At 39.6% G+C, this 20,174-nt stretch overlaps 1 protein-coding gene across 1 annotated transcript in view; it reads left to right on the top strand.

Annotated features, from left to right (window-relative positions):
* Positions 1 to 18,275, top strand: part of MAN1A1 (mannosidase alpha class 1A member 1) — a 549,722-nt gene extending 531,447 nt beyond the window's left edge. The window contains exon 12 of the mRNA XM_078648470.1: positions 10,805 to 18,275. Within this exon, the coding sequence (XP_078504596.1) occupies positions 10,805 to 10,928 (124 nt within the window). The 3' untranslated portion in view covers positions 10,929 to 18,275. The remainder of the gene's footprint in view (positions 1 to 10,804) is intronic.
* Positions 18,276 to 20,174: the final 1,899 nt, after the last annotated feature.

Below are 20,174 nucleotides of genomic sequence, written 5' to 3' on the forward strand. Positions count from 1 at the left end.
ACCTCATGAAGGGACCAATATGGCTTTCCTAGGCAACCTCTCACTTGCAGACTTCTTAAAACTGTGTCATTGTGGACTATCCATATGTCCAGTTAGCTTTACTGTGTGGACATTCATGTCTGACAAGAAGTTCACGCTGGACAAACTGCACTTTAAACATTGCTCCAAACACAACCTGCAATGACTGATCCCTTGATAGGTTTGTGCACAGCAGGCCGATTTGCAGTACTGCAAACCAGTTTTTGCATGTAAGCAACTTTTTACTTGCTAGACTATGCAACTTTGATTTGACTTCCTTCAGACTTTGACTTACTGCTCAAGAAGAAGATAAGGAGGGAAGACTTTATTGAAGGGCTTAGTATGACATCCAGGAAGGCTACATTTTGACTTGAAAGTGGTAATCTCTCAATGATACCTCAGGGATATCTCTTCAGACCGTACCTTTATCTGGACTGGTCAGATACTACAGTAGTGAACTCATAGATGACACTTAAACATTGTTTTCTGAGAGTAATGTTCTGCCTATTCGAACCACTAAAAAGTATCCCAAAGCCTTCGATATCTGTAACCGCAATAGACTGGTCTTTGTATAAAGTTACAATTTGTAGTTTCCCTTCAATGGTTAAGGCTACAAAATGAGATTGCCAGTGTATTTTGACAACCCAATCGTTTTACTGTTTTAAGTTTTTTTCCTTAAGTAATGACCTTGACAGATCATTCATAGGAGGTTTTTGAGAATCGTATAGCAAATAAGTAACTCACCCTCCACACTATCTGAAAACCCAGTATTGATCAGTATTGATGGTGGAGATGGTTTTTACAGTTTTAGCATCTGGGACTATTGAACATTTCCAGTTACAAGCACTCACTCTTTACTAATTTCATAATGAATTAGTTTTTGGTAGGTGGCCTTTCTTAAGTAATAAAAAATACCAGTGAGACCCTTCTTGGAGGACTGGTTGAGTGGCCAGTATTTTGTAACAACGGTCTGTTAACTCTTCACAATAGATCCACTCACATTCACAAAATAGGTAGCCCCTCGAACGAAAAAACTCATTTTAATGCTCACTGCAATGGATGCCAAATTATGCGGGGATCAACACTAACATGCATATGGCCTATGCTTATCCATCAGAGGACTAAGGACTAAGGTGGTCTTTTAAAGCTAGTTGCAATAGAATGGACAACACTAAAACGTCCAGTCATCTGCCCACTAAACCAAATTTTCTGTGTGGGTAAGTTGTAGGATCACCAGACAGGCACACATGTCCTACTACCCAGCATTCCCCTTGGTCATCCAAGAAAAATGATACCTCTTGTATGGGTGCCCAAAGTAGCGTCATCCTAAAATCATTTAAATAAACTGCCCTTTTGAACCTGCTTTGGGCGCCCTCAGTCTCTCTACGTTTTTTGCCCTACTGTGTCATAGGCACTTGGTCCTCTCACACAAATAAGTTATCATTTTTATCAGGAGACTGAGGGGTGATAAGAAATTTGTTTCAGCCCGGTGATCCCACACAGAAATTTGAGAAAAATGCGCTTTTTTCCAGTTGAATTTGAGGTTTGCAGGGGATTCTGGGTAGGAAAACATAGGGGGATCCACTCAAGCCATATCTTACTGAACTCCACAGGGTGTCTAGTCTTCAGAAATGTGTAGGTTTAGTAGGTTTCCTTAGATGGCCGCTTAGCCGGGTTCAAAAGCCCAGGTGCCCCCCTTGCAAAACTAGGTATTTTTCTGATGGGTAATTTTGATGACGACTCAATACATTTAAGGCCCTTACCCGTTGCGGGTACTTGGTCCACCCATGCAAGTGAGGTACCCTTTTTATCTGGAGACTTGGGGGAACGCTGGGTGATAAGAAATTTGTGTCCACCTGGTGATTGCTCAACTTTCGCGGCCGCAGAAATTTTTGAAAAATTTGATATTTTCCAACTGAATTTGTGGTTTGTAGGGGATTTTGGGTAGGAACATGTTGAGGGTTCCATGCAAGCCATATCTCGCAGGACCCCTCCCCCCCCCCCCCCCCCCCCCCCCGGCTGTCTAGTTTTTAGAAATGTCTGGGTTTGTTAGTTTCTCAAGATGGCCGCCAAGCCCGGGGCTAAAAACCCAGGTGACACCCCCTTCCCTCCTTGCAAAACATGGTTGTTTTGTGATCGGTAATGTTGATGTCTCCTCAATAAGTTTTGGGCCCTTACCTGTCGCAGGTACTTGGCACACCCATGCGAGTGAGGTTCCATTTTTATTAGGAGACCTGGGGGAATGCTGGGTGGTAGGAAATTTGTGCAGCCCAGTGATTCCACAACTTTACCACACAGAAATGTGAGAAAAATATTCTCTTTTTCCAGCTAAATTTGAAGTTTGCAGGGGATTCTGGGTAGTAAAGCGTTGGGTGGGTCCACGCAAGCCATACCTCGCTGGACTCTCCCAGGTGTCTAGTTTTCAGTAATGGGTGGGTTTGATAGTTTCCCAAGATGGCCGCTGAGCCCAGGGCCTAAAACACAGGTGACTCTTCCCCCCGCCTTTTTTTTCTTTTCAAAGTCAAATAATGCTTTATTCGAGGTACACTCATTAAAGCAAGTACACAAGACAAAAATTGACAATCAATTACATCAATACAGTTAAAAAGCAAGACTTTCATTTAAGATTTAACACTTGATAGTCTAATACACTTTAAATGCATTTACAATGTAAAATTCTGTGCATAAAAATGTGTTAAACTAAGTACAGGTATAAAAGTTTACAAAGATAAAAAGTGTTAGATAAAATGACAGTATAAAATGCAGACCGACTAATTAGAAAAAACACAGTCAAGTAGCCAGCAGTCTCTGTCTGATAGACAACACCCATCCAAGATACTTGGCTATAGCTATCACTAAAGGCATTAAAGTGCTTGTGCGAATGATTCGTAAGGCAACGGTACTATTTGAGGTACCCAGATTTTTGCATGCTGGTGCTAACCAGATGCGTCTTGGATCAGAATACGCCATACAAGAGAATAAAAAATGGCCAACTGTTTCTTTGGTAGCACCACAAACAGGGCAGCTATCATGTACTCCACCACCCCACCTTCCCGTCAGTGATCTAAGTGGGAGCGCACCTGCTCTTAGTTGGAAGAGGAGCTTCCTGTCGCCTGGCCTTGTAATAGCGTCCCAGTACGGTTCAAGGCACGGATATAACTTAGCTTCTAGAAATCCTCCAGCCATTGACACTGCACTAGAGCTACTCCAGGTTTGAAGAGCAACCTTCTCCCAGAAGATTTCTTTTATGGTTTTTATTGTTGGGAACGGGGTACCCGCTGGATTTTTCCACAGCGCCTGAAGACCAAGTTCGCTCAAGTTTAGACAGAGGGTTTTAAGCCGTCCGATTTTGTGAAACTCGTCCCTTTTGACGTCTAGGAAGCCCTCTGCATAATGTGATAGCTCAGGTGTAGTCCAGAGTCTTCGCCAGTACAAGATCGGACGAAGCCTAACCAAGTCTCCAACCGCTTTTCTGCCCAAATCATACCTGAGAGGCACAAGTGGGGTACTCTTGGGGACACCAGTAATGGCCCGGAAAAACTTGTTTTCCGAGGTTTGGAGGGCTACTACCTTCTCAAATCCCCACAGCTCAGCACCATATAGTGCAGAGCCGAGAGCCTTAGCCTCATACACCTGCAATGCTGGCTTAATTGGTCTAGTCAAAGATTTTCTATGTTCCAGACCAAGAGCGCCAGCCAATTGCCTATGCCTCAGTGAAGCAATGTCTATATGCTGGGACCATCTAAGATCATTAGATACACGGATTCCCAGATATGTAAAGGCTTCCACTTCCTCTAATGGACGACCATTCATAGTTAGCTTGGATTTAAAGCTACGGTGAGGGTTAAAAATCATAAGTTTTGTTTTGGTCACGTTGACTTCTAGACCATGCTCCCCACAGAATTGGTCGAAAATAGACAAAGCACGCTGTAGACCACTCGGCGTCTTAGATAAAATCGACGTGTTGTCTGCTAACATTAAAATAGGAATTTTTGTGCCAGCTAACGAGGGAGCATCCACATTCGAAGACAACATACGAGCAACAATCCCATTGATATATAATGTAAACAGTGTGGGCGCCATCGAGCACCCTTGGCGGACGCCACGCTCAACTGGGAAATCTGCTGTCACCATTCCCTGTCCCCCCCACTGGATCTTAGCAAAGTTGGCTTCCTGGAGCCTCATTATCATGGTCAGCAGTTCTTCTGGTACACCCTGGTTCCTCAGCACCAGCCACAGTTTGGACCTAGGAACTAGGTCGAAGGCAGCCTGCAAATCAACAAATGCCGCGTACAGGCTGCCCCCTCCTAGCAACACAGTCCTCCACTGGAGCAAGGTGAAGCGGAACACCTGGTCAACTGTACTAGTACATCTTCTAAATCCTGCTTGGAATTGGGACAGGGCGTTGTTCTCCTTAGCCCAGTCATGGAGCCTGTTTACAACTAGACGACCCACTACCTTTTGAATGGTGTTAATAAGGCTTATGGGCCTGTAATTACCCGGCTGAGATCGATCGCCTTTCTTGAACACAGGTATAATTATTGCACCCTGCCAGGATGTTGGTACAGTTGTGCCCCGTGCGATTGCGTTGGCAAGAAGATGAATATACTTGCACCAACGCTCTTTATCATTGGTAAAGATATCAGCAGGAACACCATCTAATCCTGGGGCTCTGCCGCTGGACACTATATTAAGGGCCGTCATTATTTCTTTAATACTAAAAGAATCATCTTTATAATAAACGGGACTTAAGTCGGCTGCCACGGTCGAATTTTGGGTCTCAGCATATTGAGGCTTGAAATATTTGACCCACTCCTCTTCTGGCACATTATTATTGGGAGGTTCAGATAGACCCCCTTGCCCCATTTTACAACATTCCAAAAATACCTGGAATCTTTCCTATCGCTGGCTGCCTTTAGTTCTAACCAGTGGAGCTCGTCCCAGGCCTTTTTTGCCTTTAATACACTATCCTTGTAATCCTTCCTTGCAGATCGGATAGCCATAGATTGCCTCCCTTTAATAGCGGTACCCAAAGCTAAACGGGCTTTCCTGCATTGGGTATTGTACCATTTAGCCTGCTTACGGGGCCTTTCTCCCTGACATCTCACAGGTTTTACAAAATGGTTCTTGATGGCACAAAAGAGTGTCATTAATTGCAGCTATACTGCTTGAGCCTGGATGGGACAAGTTAATTTGTTCTATGGCCAATATTGCTTTATCAGCTTCAGTGTTGATGCTATCAATAGCCTGTTGGTTAGTCGCAACATGTGCCCATCTTAATCTGCGCATGTCGTTTGAGGGGACAATCTGAGACGGAAGAGCGTCCTCGGTGTTAGTAACCACACTGGAACAGAACCACCATTTGTGCTCTACACACAGCGGGTTATGGTCGCTCTCAACCCGCCACTTTACCTCCATATCACAGACCACGGACCATATCTTTAGACTGCATAGAACATAGTCAATTCTGCTTCTGTTCCGCCCATTATCAAATGTACAGGACCCAACCTTATCACTCAGAGTCCTCCCATTTAATGCTCGCAAACCCTTTTCGTAACAGATGGCATTCAGACAGATGACATCCTCGAACCAACGAGAAACTGGTTTTAACTCTAGTTTAGGGACTCCCCATTGCCTATCTTCTTCATCTCCAAGGAAGTCATAGTCGATTGACAAGGGTTCAAAGGTTCGGTTTAGGTCACCAGCAATCACAATATTATTATCTTGGGAATGAGTGTCAAGGAGGGAACCCAAGGCCGCTAAAACCTCTGACCTCCCACCCTTGCTACCCCTTACATAAACATTGTAGATATCAAGATGACCCAAAATGCCTGAGGCTACTCTGATGAGTTGAATTTCTCTGTTTCTGGTATCTATGACCTTGACAATTATCTGAAGACTCTGGCGGACCCAAATTGTTAGACCACCCATAGGTCTCCCCTTTACACCCTTACATGCAGGCACAGAATAATTTAGGTATCCCTGGGCAAAAGATGGTTCACATAGCCAAGTCTCCTGGGACATGCACAAATCAAAACTGTTAATAAAGTTTACCCAGCTAAAAGAGTCTTGTTTGGCATGCAATCCTGCAATGTTCCATGAGACCAACCTCCCCAGACCCTCCTTGGTACCACCAGACGATATAGATGTTGTAAATACAGGGGAAAGTGTGGACTGGCCTTGATCGAATACTCTTGGCATTTCTAGGTGTAAATTGGTTTTGAAACCAGACCTACTCATGGAATCAATCTCAGGGATAGACCTCAATAGTGTGGCCTCAGCCCGCAATACAATCCCAGTTGCCTCTATAGTTACTGGGGCTTCCATACATTCCCCACCATTCGGTCCCACCAGATTTCCTCTAACTGGCATCAGTAGTACCGCTGTATGTCAATCATTGTTGAACTCAGAGCGATTCCCAGAGCTTATTTTTCCTACGGTGTTTGGAATTGTGGTCAAAATATGGGGGCAGGCAATTCACATGTTAGAATGGGTAACCACAATTTCGGAGATGTGCAAATAGCCACTGTTTCTAAACTCTATATTTTCTTCCCATTTCAAAAATATATAGGTGTCTTTGATACATATTTTTCACTCTTTAAATGTTTCCAAAGTAATTGCTATATGCCCGATACACAATGAAAAAGCACTGCAAGACGCTGCTCCGTTATTGGCTCTGGGTTCCTCTGGTTCTTGATGAACCTACAAGTCCTATATATCCCCTCAAGCAGAAGGGTCATGTGGATGTAATAGTGTATTACTTTCAAACATCTGTCATACGTAGAAGTTGTTACAGGTGAAAACGTTGGCACAAATGGCAGTTTTTTAAACTCATTTAAAAGTTTTATTTTCAACCTGTTAGTTTCTATTGAAAATAACCTTGAAGGATGTACACAAATGACCCCTTACTGAATTCAGAATTTTGCCTACTTTTCAGAAATGTATAGCTTTCCGGGATCCCTTATTGCTTTCACACCCATTTCTACTACTAATTGGAAGGAGGTTGAAAGCACAAAAGTAGCAGAAATAGGTTATGACTCAGTAAAATGCCAAAACTTCGTAAAAAAAAAATAATTAAAATTGGTTTTCCGACAGGGGCCAAAGCGCAAACAACCCCAAAAAAGGATTGGCACAAGAGGGGGGGCTAGCAGTGAAAGAGCTAATGCATGTGTCAACCCTAGGGTAGTCCATATACAGCCCAGAGGCCAGGGTACAGTGTATTTAAATAGTTGCACATGTACATAAAAGTTTTGCATGTCCTGATAGGTAAAGACTCCTATATTTGTTTTTCACTACTGTGATTTCTACCTCTCCTAGGATAATATTGGGTTGCATTATTACATTTAATAAGTGCTAATTTTTAAATGGGTACAGGTAAACAATTCTGTTTGGTGTTTAAGAAATTGTAATTAAAAATCTTTAATGGTAAAGTTGGATCTTTAAGTTACAGTTTTGAAAGTGACACTTTTAGAAAGTTGTCATCTTCCTGTCCTATTTGGTGCCTGCAGCCTGTTCCTGGATCACATGCCTGTGTATTGTTGACAGTTGGACTTTTATTCTTCCCAGATAGCCACACAATAGAGTGATTAGTTGTGCTTGGATAGGCCGTCAACTGGCAGGAAAGGAGCTGGGGCAGAGATGAGTACTGCTCCACTTACGTTTAATAGGCTGCTCCCTGCCTTCACACAAATGACTCGTCACAATTTCTTTGTTCGTGCAGCCAGCTTTGACCCAGGACAGGGGAGGCAGGGAATTTCAAGGCCTTCATAGGTAATTCTCTCAACTTCTCCTACTTCATTGAAGGCACCAGATATAAATATTGAACACGCAACCCCAACACTTTAGTATACTCTTGGATCTGTGGATACTTTAGGAGGACTGCTTTGCTGCCAGCAAAACTGCCACTGTGCTAGTCTGCTGCATTGCTTTCTGAGAAGGACCCTGCACACTTTATCCCAGGATTAAGTGACTCTAAGGGACAGACAGTTGGCCTCCTTTTGTGATCTAAAGGGACATAACAAGCTTAAGAGGCCAGCTGCAACTGATCTGCTGCTTGGACCTGCCTAAGCCCTGAAGGTCTCTGCTGGAGTGATTCCCTAATCCCAAAGTGGTGCCCCTCAGATCCTGAACCCTTGGTGGGGCCTCAGTTGAGCTCTCTTGAAGCGTTGGGCTCGTTGCAAACGGGCTAGTTCACGCCAAGATCTTGCTGCCCCGCAATACTCTGGTGAACTAGACTCTTTTCTCCACAGCGACCGCCAAAGACTCCCGGCAGTGTGAGAGCTGCACCTCGAGCTACAGCATGCGGTGACCGCCAATGCAAACCTCCATCACGACCTCCCACAACGCCTGACAGAATCTTCATTCTACAGCCACGACTCTGTGCGACACCTGGCCTGTTCACTCTACATCGAACATCTGTAATGCTTGCTCTGCTTCTTGTGGCCTCTTCCACCATGTACGGAACTCTTTGCACTGGACTTAGAAGGGACTAACCTTGTGCCTTTATATGGCCTGCGCTCCATCTCCGTCAGCCTGAACTGGTGACTTTCACCCGGTCTAACATGACTAGATAATCGTGAGTGGAGCATTGTGCTTGTAGGTGCTTTACTTACCTGAAATGTCTGGTTCTACTGATCGGATGATTGTCATTTTAGTGTCATTCTATATATAAAATATTTGGTGTGGGGTTTTCTTCTGTTATGTTTTTAAGCCAAAAAGGGTGCTTGTTTATAAATAGGATTTGGAGTGGGTGGATGTTTCTTTTCACAATCATTGTTGAAAGATTTGTGCAACTTCCATGCTCACTTTACATTTGAACACTGTGTGTCACATTATATTCATTATTTGTGTAAGTCCGTAATCAGGATTGATACAATATTTAAATTATGTGTTTTGCAAAATTGCCTTGAACTTAAGTCCTCAGTCTTTTTCCTCTTTTTAAGATGCAGTGCTTTTGATTAGAAATATCATTAATTTAGGGGATATTGTAACGCTTTTTGATCTGGCTGCAGAAGCTGAAAGTATATAGATCTTTTGTAATTAGTTTAAAAAAGAAAAAAACGGAGACCAAAGAGTGCATTTTGGGGCAGCCCCTTTTAGCCATTGGCTTTATCAATGCCTGCCATTGCTTGTTTGATCATTCAGACATGGCAGTAGCAATTTTTGGGATGATTTTGTCTGTTTGCATTAGGCTTTGGTGATCAGGCATCAAGTAGTCATTTCGTTAGATTACAGATGCAGCATGCCATGACTTTGTAGTTGAGAGCCATTGTATTTTGTTTAATGCTTTTGGTTTGCCTACACTACATTTTAATTGCACATGCCAGGAATTTTTTGTTTAGGTAGTGGTTGCTGTTTAAATGCCATAGCCCGTGTAAAAAAGGTGCTTTTCACTCTACACTTTTTACATCCCAGTGAGACTCGATGACCAAAACAGACAGAGCATCACATACAGTGGATGAAATGTTTGCATGCCTAGGATGGTTACTAACCAAAGCACAACTCATCAGGGGAGGCAGGAGAGCAGTGAGGTATCTGCAGAAAGCTACATTGTGTTCCAGAAAACGGCTACTGCTGAATAAACTATTCCTGCAAATTCCTCGCCTTATGACTGAGTCCCAAAGCAATGCCCTTTTGGACGGTCAGTATTAGCCTTAATGGTCCAACCATTAAGAATAATGAATGGGCAAATTTTAGCGGCCATTAATATTTTGTTGTGCCTATCAATTGTGAAGGTGGTGTTTCTGCCCTTCCCGCCTTGCCCAATGTCAGGGCCTACTCCCCTATATTTACATGGAGGGGGGAATATTGCTATTCTATATTACCCAAGCAGGAGGGTGGGTAGATATTTCTCATCCCATCTTGCCCAAGGGAGACAGGTTTTTGGTAGTTAGTAGCCATTCTATTGTGAAGGGTATTTGTTCTACCCCATTCCTCCTCCTATACATGCCCAAGGAAATATAAAAAAATTTCCCCTTCGACTGTGAGCTGACAGGGTGGTATTTTGTATAACACTCAACCTGAAGGGAATGGCCGCCTGATGGGCTAATATCAGGACTTTTTAAAAAAAAATTGAAATTTCTTTGGTTAAAAAGTATACGGTTTAAATGCACATATCAAAAATCAGATATTGTATGTATATGATTGTCATCCTACCATCCGTAGTGTTATAGTAAAACAACCATATTTGCTCTTTAAATGTTTGATAAGGGCAAAAATATTCAGTCAGATATATTGGAAAGTACATCTGAGGCAAAAATTGAGGTGGGACTAACTGAATTGGCTTACCTTGTGGAGAAAATAAAGTATTGCATTATAGAAGAGATAAAACTTGTAACAGTTATGCAAAATACAAAAAATATTTTACTGTTTTCTATCTGTTACCTCACTGTGCATTTCAGAATTCCTTTTAATATTTGTCTAATGTGCAATGTTGTAACAAATATTAGGAGATGGAATTAAGCATACTTGTTGTATCCTGCCAATATATGGATATTTCATTAAATATTCATTCTTTTAATTTTAAATAGAACTGTTCTTCCATTAGAGGAAGAGATGCACAAACTGGCCAAATCACCATTTATTCAAGGATACAAGTGTTTAGTTGCCCTGAAAGAAAAACGCCTTTTAATAACTTGCAGTGCAGGGCTCAAACAGAAACCGCCAACTCTGTACTTTTTCACAACACAGTCACTTGTTAAGTCATTCACATTTTTCTTAAGTAATTTTTGTAACCGGCTATGTGTTTGTACTATTTTAATACATCCTTTCTTTTGTCTTATTCTAGGTACTTGTACCTACTGTTTTCGGATGACGACCTTCTTCCATTGGAGCATTGGATCTTTAACACCGAGGCACATCCTTTACCAGTAATCTACAAAAACAGCAAGATGAAAGAGCCGTCCAAATGAAAAAAACTGCTTTCAATGATTCACTGCATTCCTTTAAGAATTATTTTCCAGTATCTGACCACATGATTCAGTTTTATGCCAGTCCGTAGTTATTCTTAATTTGTAGACCAACTGTTTTGCAGTCTATAACATTTAATCTCTAAACATTTTTGAATGACATAAATTATTTTCATATGACTTGACTTTTCTGTTATTTCATCTCGCCAACTGAGCCACATTTATTTAGAAATTTGACTTTTTAATACTTTTTTAGGCTGCTGTGCCTCCTTTGCCAAATTGTTTAGCTGGGCGGCACATTATTAAAACCCTCGTTGTGTTTTTTGTCAGACTGCAAAAAAATCCTTCTCCTCCATGAGGAGATGTCTGCTTTAAGCTGTAATATTTTGCCATGTTGCAAAAAGCCATAATAAATTTAGTATAAAGGTTTTCTTTACTTTACAGTGTGATGTTATGCTGATTTGTCCGTAGCTCATCAGAGACAAACTGTACAACTGTGACAGCCTTTTTGTATGCGGGTTCATTCATCTTCCTCTTAAATGTCTCAAAGATTCATTAACCATGAAGGACGCCTAGGAATACTTCTTTACTGAACTACATACATATAATGTATTCATTTGGTTTCAAGTAGCATTACACTTTCAAAATTATTATATTTCAATAGGGAAACCTATTTTGGAAAAACTAATTTTGTGCAAAGTTTGTACTGTATGTGCTGATGGGTTGTAGTTCCTTCCCTTCCAAGAATAACCAAGTTCAACAGACAATCTAAAGTGCGCAAATATAAAGTAATTGTTTAGTATTGTTGAAGAACTGTATAATATTGAAAAGGGAATTCTGTATGTCTTTACAAACCATGTTGAACTTATTATATTAGTCTAAAACATTTTTAGACTTCTGGTTTGGTGTGAGACACATGGGGTATTTGGGAAATTTATTTTTGTATTTTTAGTTTTTTTTTAGGGTTTGATTGTCGGCTTGATTGACATTTTTAATTATTCTTTCAGCATCGCCTCTGGCTACATAATGTTGACTGGGCCAAAATTAACGGACCGAGACCAAATTTAGTCAGTTTTCCATAGTATCTTCGTCTTTAACTCTAATTTAAGTTGGTTGAGTGCTGCTTAATCAGTGTAATTGTAATGAAGGTAGTACCGCCAGGCCTGACAAACTGGATTTCTAAGTAAGATGTTCAAGTGCCTAGGGCCTTTCCTTCAATTGTAGAACATTGCCAGGAGTTAACTGAGCAGAAAGACTAACAAAATGTTTTTTGCAGTCCATGTGTTCCATCCTTTTTGGGTGTATTTCACACAGATCACACCATTTCACAATGTCATGTTGATGGGTTTCGCCTGGCAATTACTTTCCAGGAAAGGTTTTCAAATGGATGAATCGAACTTTATAAATCACCTTGACAAGCCAGAGTTAGATGAATTTCACATCCTGGCATCCACTTTGCATCCAAAGGCTCGTGTGTGTGGAGTGGGGTGCCCTAAATCTACCATTTAGTGGATCTCAAAGTATAGGCTTATTTTATCCCCGTCATAATTGGTTGTGAAAATGGCAGAGTATTGCATAACAATAGGAAATTGGTCAGTGCAGCAGGAATTAGAATTGATTCATTTGCAATAATGCAGTGCTTCAATCTTCAGTACACGTTGTGTGGAAATATGCAATATGATGAAGCAGTGATAGTGAGTACATATCTGATTGGAGGTTTAACTACACATACGATAAGTATCCTTCTGCATTTTTTTTAATGTTATTTGCCAAAGATGCAATCCTGCTTCCTTAGATCCATCTCCTCTTGGTGAGCTCTTCCAGCTCCCAGTCACAAGATGAATACAATTTGTGAAGATTAATCTTTCAAAGTTACTATGCTTTACTTTTGCCTGGAGAAACAATCTAATGTTAAAGAAAAGTAAAAGGCAGTGTCTAAAATGTGTGTTTTAAAAACAAAATTGACTCCTCGGACAAAACATTTGGCATTTAGATTACTCTTTTAGGATTTTCATTTTAGTACTTTTTTTTAATTGCTGTATTTTGATTTCCACTAATAGCACAGAAAGAGGAGTGAAATAGTAAAGCACCACTACTGATTACATACATATTTAAATGTGCTTGACAAAAATTGTTAATCCGAAAATATACCTGGTCTGATTGTTCAACTTCTTGACTTTATCAAAAATGTTTTCAACTGACCTTACATGTGGTATGTTATGTGATGGCTTCAGTGTCTAATATGCATGCCAACACAGCAACTGTAAGCACTATCTAATATTATGAATATATAGTATATCACAGAAAAACTGGACAAGATCATGGAACCCAAAAACGAGGAGTGCACCTATCCGCAGTTTCCCAAAATTCTTCAACTAGCGATGAGAGCCATATATCTGGCCATGTGCACACACTCCAAGCACCCACTGCCAAAATGCGGTCCAAACAAATGGACAATACAAATTCAAACATAATTGAGAGATGCACCATATAAAATTTATATGAAAGATATCACCAAGTCAAAATGACCGATCATTTCTTGATAATTTTCACTGATGTGTTCAATTCTTCTTCTTTTATTCAATCAAATTCATATTAAAACTGTAGATACAGTCCACAACAACCATCTCGTTTCATCCAAAACATTGGACTTCAGGGCAATGATCCAATTGGAGTGGAACCAATGAGATCCCCTTTCCAGCTGTAAGTGTCTTGGATATGTTCCGCACAGTTCCAATGTCGTGGCCCAAAACCTAGAAGTTTGTCAAGACCTACTCGTGTCTGTCAGTGAGAAAGATCATCCCTGCTGATCACGTTGTGGCTTTCTGTGGGTTGCGTCACTCATTCTGGTGTTTGACTCATAAGGGCTTAATTGACCTTTGGCAACATGGCTTGGAAACCCTGGCATTGGAACTACAGGGACCACCCATTAATTTATTTCTCACTGACCGACACAAGTATATCTTGACAAACCTCTAGGGATAGGGCTACGAAATTGGAACTGTGCGGAACATACCCTTTCCAGCTGTAAGCTTCTTGGATATTTCATTGGTTCCACTGCAATTGGATCATTGCCCTGAAAAAGTCCAGTGTTTTGGACAAAACACGTTGGTTGTTGTGGACTGTATTTACCGTTTTAATTAGGGCTGGGCGTAGTTCACGAAGTAGCGCTACGCGTAGCTACGCAAAGTGCACTTCGCGAACTGTGTAGTACTCTATTCGTATTGTGCAAGATGCCGTTTTCAATGATTGCACAGTGCGGACAAGCATCCGGCACTGTGCAATCACTGAAAACTGCATCTTGCACAGTGCGAGCTGTAGATTTCTGCAGCTAGAGTAGATTTTTACTCGAGCGGCAGCTTTCTCAACGCGGACTTGTAGTTTCTCATCGCGAGTGGTCACGAGCATACGCGACAACTCGCAATGAGAAACCTGGGGTTAGTTTTAATATGAATTTGATCAAACAATAAAAAGAATTGAACACAGCAGTGAAAATTATCATGAAATGATTGGGCATTTTGACTTTGTGATAGCTTTCATATAAATTTTATATGGTTAACCTCTCAATTATGTAGTATATCACCTTCAGCAGCTCAGGAGATAATTATACAAATCGTATTTGAAGAATTATGGTAAAATCCAAATGAGTAAAGAATATGAAGTTATAAAAATACACTATCACGCTCACTAATTTGAGAGAACTTTGCATAAATATTTGATGGATCAATACAAACTTTGAAATACTTTTAAATAAGGAACTTCAGTCGGTAGTAACAGTACTACTAAAATATCTGTTAGAAAATCGAAATAGTCATACCTGTTAGTGCATTTCAAGAAAGAATTTTGTGTTTAAATAAGTAGCTGTTCTCATTGATGCTGTTTAAATACAGTATTATAAAGGACTGGAAGCCTGCTTAATTCAGGTCTCTGCTTTTCCACTTCCCATAATATTGGCATGTGATTAACTGAAAAAACACATTAAAAGATATGTTTTTTAGGAATTCTAGTTCTCATCAGAAGGGACACGGATTACAACAAATATATCTCAGAGGGAAAGGGCTCCAGGAGAAATGTTGTAAATGAGAATGCCTCAATCCATTATCAAGAGAAATAGATGATGCATACATGCCAGTTCAGTCTTTCTTGTGTTTCATTGGGATACCACTTTTTACATTGATTTTAAAATTGTTTTCCATATTAAGGATCTCGCCAAGGCCCCTTTCAGATACAAAACAGGGCAGTGTGCATATTTTTCCCAAAGCTTTTTTTTTTTTACAGCTTATCGTGCATATACTAACACCGTAAGTCCACGAGTTGTTACATGAGCTCTAGACAATAAATATGGGATACACAACTGCTACTCTGCAATACCAAGCGGTGTTGACTGCAGTATGTGCACTTACTCATGAAGTTGCCGTGTTAGTGCATACTTTGGGCATAGTACATTATCATGAAATAACAGTCACAAATCTTATATGGGCCGGTATAAGGTAAAGAACAAATATTCATGCTTTTTCACATAATTTTCCTAACCTTCTAGGCGGTCTGTAAACCCAGTACTTAATGCAAGTCGGCGGTTACATTTGTGTTACAGGATCCATGTCGTTGTTGAATCATTTTATTAGTTTTTACTGTCACCAGAAATAAGTCAGTCAATTTATGAGGTTTATACGTTGTAAACTAAGTGCAATTTAGCTTCTCAGATAATCCTTTTTATCCACCACTAATTTCTGTATGTCATTTCAGCCATACAAGATCCAGTCACTTTCGTCTTGGAATGTGTGTTTGGGCATGCTGCTCAAAAGCATATTCATTGGCCATTACCTTGTAGTCTCCTTTACTAATTAGATTGCTTTGTGTGGGCCATTGTTAATATTACCAGCTGCAGAATAATTGGATGCATTTTTTAATCGTCAGCCTTATGGCGCAACTACTGGCTGCCATTAAATTGCAGAAAGACCCCAACTTCCGGTTTTGTGGGGAGGGTGAAGGGGGGGGGTAGTTTTATTGGTCCTGATTCAGCTTAATGAATGAGGTAATTCATGAACATAGCTGCATATTTCAAATGTCCACTTCACTTTTACTAGACAGATCTCCTTAATTTACCTGTACATTTTGCATTTTATTAATCAGTAACTGCTTAGTAAGCATTTTGCAGCACTGTGTACAGCTGTTCGTTCTGCTATTGAAAGAATGAGCATACGGCCGATGGGATTTTTTTTTTTTACCCCCCTCATGTGTTGAACTGCTTTAATCAAATATCACACAATATTGCAGCAAATACAGATTTTACCATGATATGTGAAATGAATTTATCGAATTGGCACATTCAGCGTATGGTTTACATGCACACACTTAATAATAACAATAAAGCCACTGTTTGTGCTCCTCAGTGCATCCTGTCGATAAGCTGTCAACAAAACTCCTGTTAAGATCTTCGCATTTTTTTTTCTGTGACAGCTAGAATTGCTTTCAATAGATTGTAATACATTCGACACAACGCAATGCTCCTTTGGGGACCATTTATGTGATTTTTATGCTGTCCACTTAGCATTATTACAGTATCAAGTATCCTACAATTACTAATTTCTCCAGTAATCTTAGCTGGGCTCTTTGCATTGTAGCCCGTTGTCGGATAGCTATGACTTTTCTCTATTTGATGTTTAAATGAAAGGATTTCCAAATTGCATTTTGCTAGTTAGGCACTTGCGCAAACCTGAAAAGCAAGTTTTAATAAAATTAGTGGCTCCTCTGGCTTCTATGTGCAGTATTGTTGTGACCTACAATGCAAATATATTTATAAAAATAATTAGTGATGTCTGCCCAAACGCACGTACAGTTCCGGTTTGATTAACTCTCAGACCTCCAAGATCCTACATATAGACATATTTTGGATTAAAATAAGCTAATACTAGTTGAAATAAGTGGTTGCTATGTAAACGTAACCTTGTTATTCATAAGCTAATTGAGCCATCTTTGGCGGATTGGCATGCTAATGTTAAGTTACAAAGAATAACATTTCTACTTCCCACTTTCAAATTGTATGAACACAGACTAGTTTAAATTGGCATCCTAAGCCTTTTTTCATTAATGAACGACATTGTAATCCATGCACAGCTGCAAGTCTGTCCCCATTTGACCCCCACCATTCAATCAGCTGAAATATTAACTGTTTTAAGAGACCATTGGGCTTAATCCATTTGCTCTGCCTCAAGCAGCTGAAGAAAAGCATGAATAACTAATGGGACCATGCCAAGTCCTCTCTAATGTAATATCGTCCTATTTTCTCAAGTGCCTTTCTTGGAGCACTACAGTTTGTATGTTTTTAGTCTGTAGAAGGAGTACATTCTATTACATTTTTATTGCACTAATACCTCTCACATTCCTAGTTGTATTTCATGCCGTTTGAGGTGCCACACCATGACCTTGGCCTCTGTTTCTCACTCTACACTTTTTTCAAGATTCCTAGCTCCCGAAAAAAAGTTGGTTAATTCTTTCATCTCCAGCAGCAAAGAACTTGAAGAGGCTTCAAGAAACACGTTAATGTGTGAGTCCAACCTGTACTTGAGTGCTCCATCCAATTATAGCACCTATTATGACCAGGGTTAATAATGCAATATATTTTGATAAATAGTGTAACTTTTCATATTTAGGGAGAGCGGGGTTATATAGACATGAAGCACCAACTACTTAATTTTGTATGGGTGGTGGGGTGTGGAGAGCACAAATACTAAAAACACTCAGCAGGTTATTTGATGTAAGTTATGTACAAACTGCACTAGATTGTACCTTTGCTTAATGGTGTAAGTAGACAAAAAGATTGTGCAGCATAAACAGGTTTGCTATGAACATGGTGTTTATCTGATTAAGTCTGAACGTTTTGTCATTAAAACATCCCGAAACATGTAATGTGTGATGAAAGATTGCGTTTGAGTTAACAGTTGCTTTCCGTTTTGAAAATGTAAATTAAAATGCGCTAAATATTATGTGAATGATCTTAAGTTATATATTTTTTGCAGTGTAAGTAAATGCAGTTCAATTTACATTTAATACATTTTGGGAAGTGAATAGGTTTAACAGCACTTAAATGTCATGTAATCAATTATTCAATTTTCATACACATTAGGTGAAGTAAAATTTGCATCAACATTTGTTTAGTGTATTCCAGTGTCACACTGAATTTATGTTGTATTTTTCTTGATTTCTATGCATTTTTACATATTCCTTATGACCTTTTCCACCTTTATAAAAATCTCTAAAATTAGGGTTTATGTAATAGATAAAGATGCACAATTTCTAAGAGCTATATTTGTAAAATTTCTCTATTGTGAATAAAGTCTTTTAATATAACTTGATTCTTTTTTACCTATGTTATGATTTTAATACGCTGAAAAATAATGATCCCATATGCACTCCAGGACTTGATTGAATCTATTGAAGACATTATTTGGGTTAATATGCAGGAATGTTGAAGAATGCATGTTATTAGTGACCAGTCATTTTAACTTCTAGGCTATATTTATCGAAAACTTATTCCCTCCTGAACAGCAACATCCTAATTCAGCAAATACTGTGGATTCAAAGGCAATAAAGCAGTCAATACTAGCAAAACAAAATTATTTCTCACGTAGTTGTATTTTTGGCATTGACCGGAAGGCATGTTCCGGAATAGAAATTCTTACTAAGAGTCCACACTTACGGTGACTGACCCAGAAACGTAGAGTTCAATTTGAGTCTATGAATAAGTCTGAATAGTGAACACTCTAAATGCCACCAGAGGATTTGGTACATTGTCCCCAATGCTGGTGTTGCAGGAGTGTGGGCGTTGAAGCTTACTGTTTTAGTGATTTATTAGCTATTTTCTATACGTGAAACCATTGGGTGACAGAGCCTTTTACATAGGAACGGTTTCTTAAAAAGAGTGAAACATTTTGAGTAATCAAACATATTGTACGATATATGGAAATACAACATTTGAGAAATAAAATGCATACATAATTTGCTACATAGGATGACTCTAATATGCAAAGTTGATAGTAGCCCATAGGAAAAATCATTTGCAAAAACAATATTCATATTCAGAACTACAGCAAATAACAAAAGGCCACCTTACAGATGCGAGTGGCACTGAAATAGCAAGCTGTTAACTATTTATTATAAAACCTTCAAGGGTCTGGAAGTCTACTGGCCTACCCCCAAGGTCAATGACGGCAAATTCTCATGTTTAATTTGTCTCCTGGAGAGGGTAGATTGACACTCCGGTTGCCAGTTTACACTGCCACAGTATGTTTTTAGGGAAAAAGATTGTTTGCTGAATATAGCAGATATGCACAATATGTATAAGATGTTCAAAATTGTTTAAATATGTCCTTAATACGCCTTTACTAATAGGGCAAACATTATAGGGAGCTACACTGAGCTCTAAGCTAAACTTGCATATCTGACAGTTCTAATATTAAAATGTGTGTACACATTTGTAAAAAGTAACAATTCTGTGGCTTTTTAAATTGAACCCAAAATGCTTTTATTATATGCGATATATGCAGCAGAACGGCAGCAAGACTGGTGATTTCTATTTTGCAATCAATTGGGGCGAAAATATTTAGTATGGGGAAAACGGAGTAAGGCTGCAGATAATTTTGCTAAACTAAGATACATTTTGTTTTACAAATAAAATGTATCCAAACAATATTTGCAACATGGGGAAAAATGGGAAAGAGCTACTTGTTAAACTGCTGTTCAACTATTGAGGGTTACACTAGATAACATTTCTTTAAACATTTGTAAATAGAATGTATTTGATACTGTCAATATTTGATTCACTATAACTGAATCTGTGTAAACTATTATGTGAGAACCAGAAAAAAAGAGGCTTCATATTAGGTCACCAGTACACCTGCAGGTGTTTGAGCTGACCGAAGTACAGGCTTAAGATGTTCAGAAATTCACAAGTGTTTGCAGTAGTAGTCCTGGTACACTAAGTTAGAAGCATTTCAAGAAGACTTCGTACTTTATTACATTTATCATTGGAGGAGGGAGATGTTGCGTTAGCTTAGAAAAAGGCTGTGGTATTGCCTGGATTAAAAAAATCCGAGACCCACTATGCTTGCAATTATAGACCAATTTCTTTACATCTGGCAACCTAGAAAATGCGGGCAAAATTGGTCAATAGTCCGAGACCGAGATTTATTGAAAACAAGCGTCTTTCACCCTTTTCATTCAGGCTTTATTACAGAAGTAGCCTTTTAG

Source organism: Lissotriton helveticus, chromosome 6, assembly GCF_964261635.1.
Source record: "Lissotriton helveticus chromosome 6, aLisHel1.1, whole genome shotgun sequence".
NCBI lineage: Eukaryota > Metazoa > Chordata > Amphibia > Caudata > Salamandridae > Lissotriton > Lissotriton helveticus.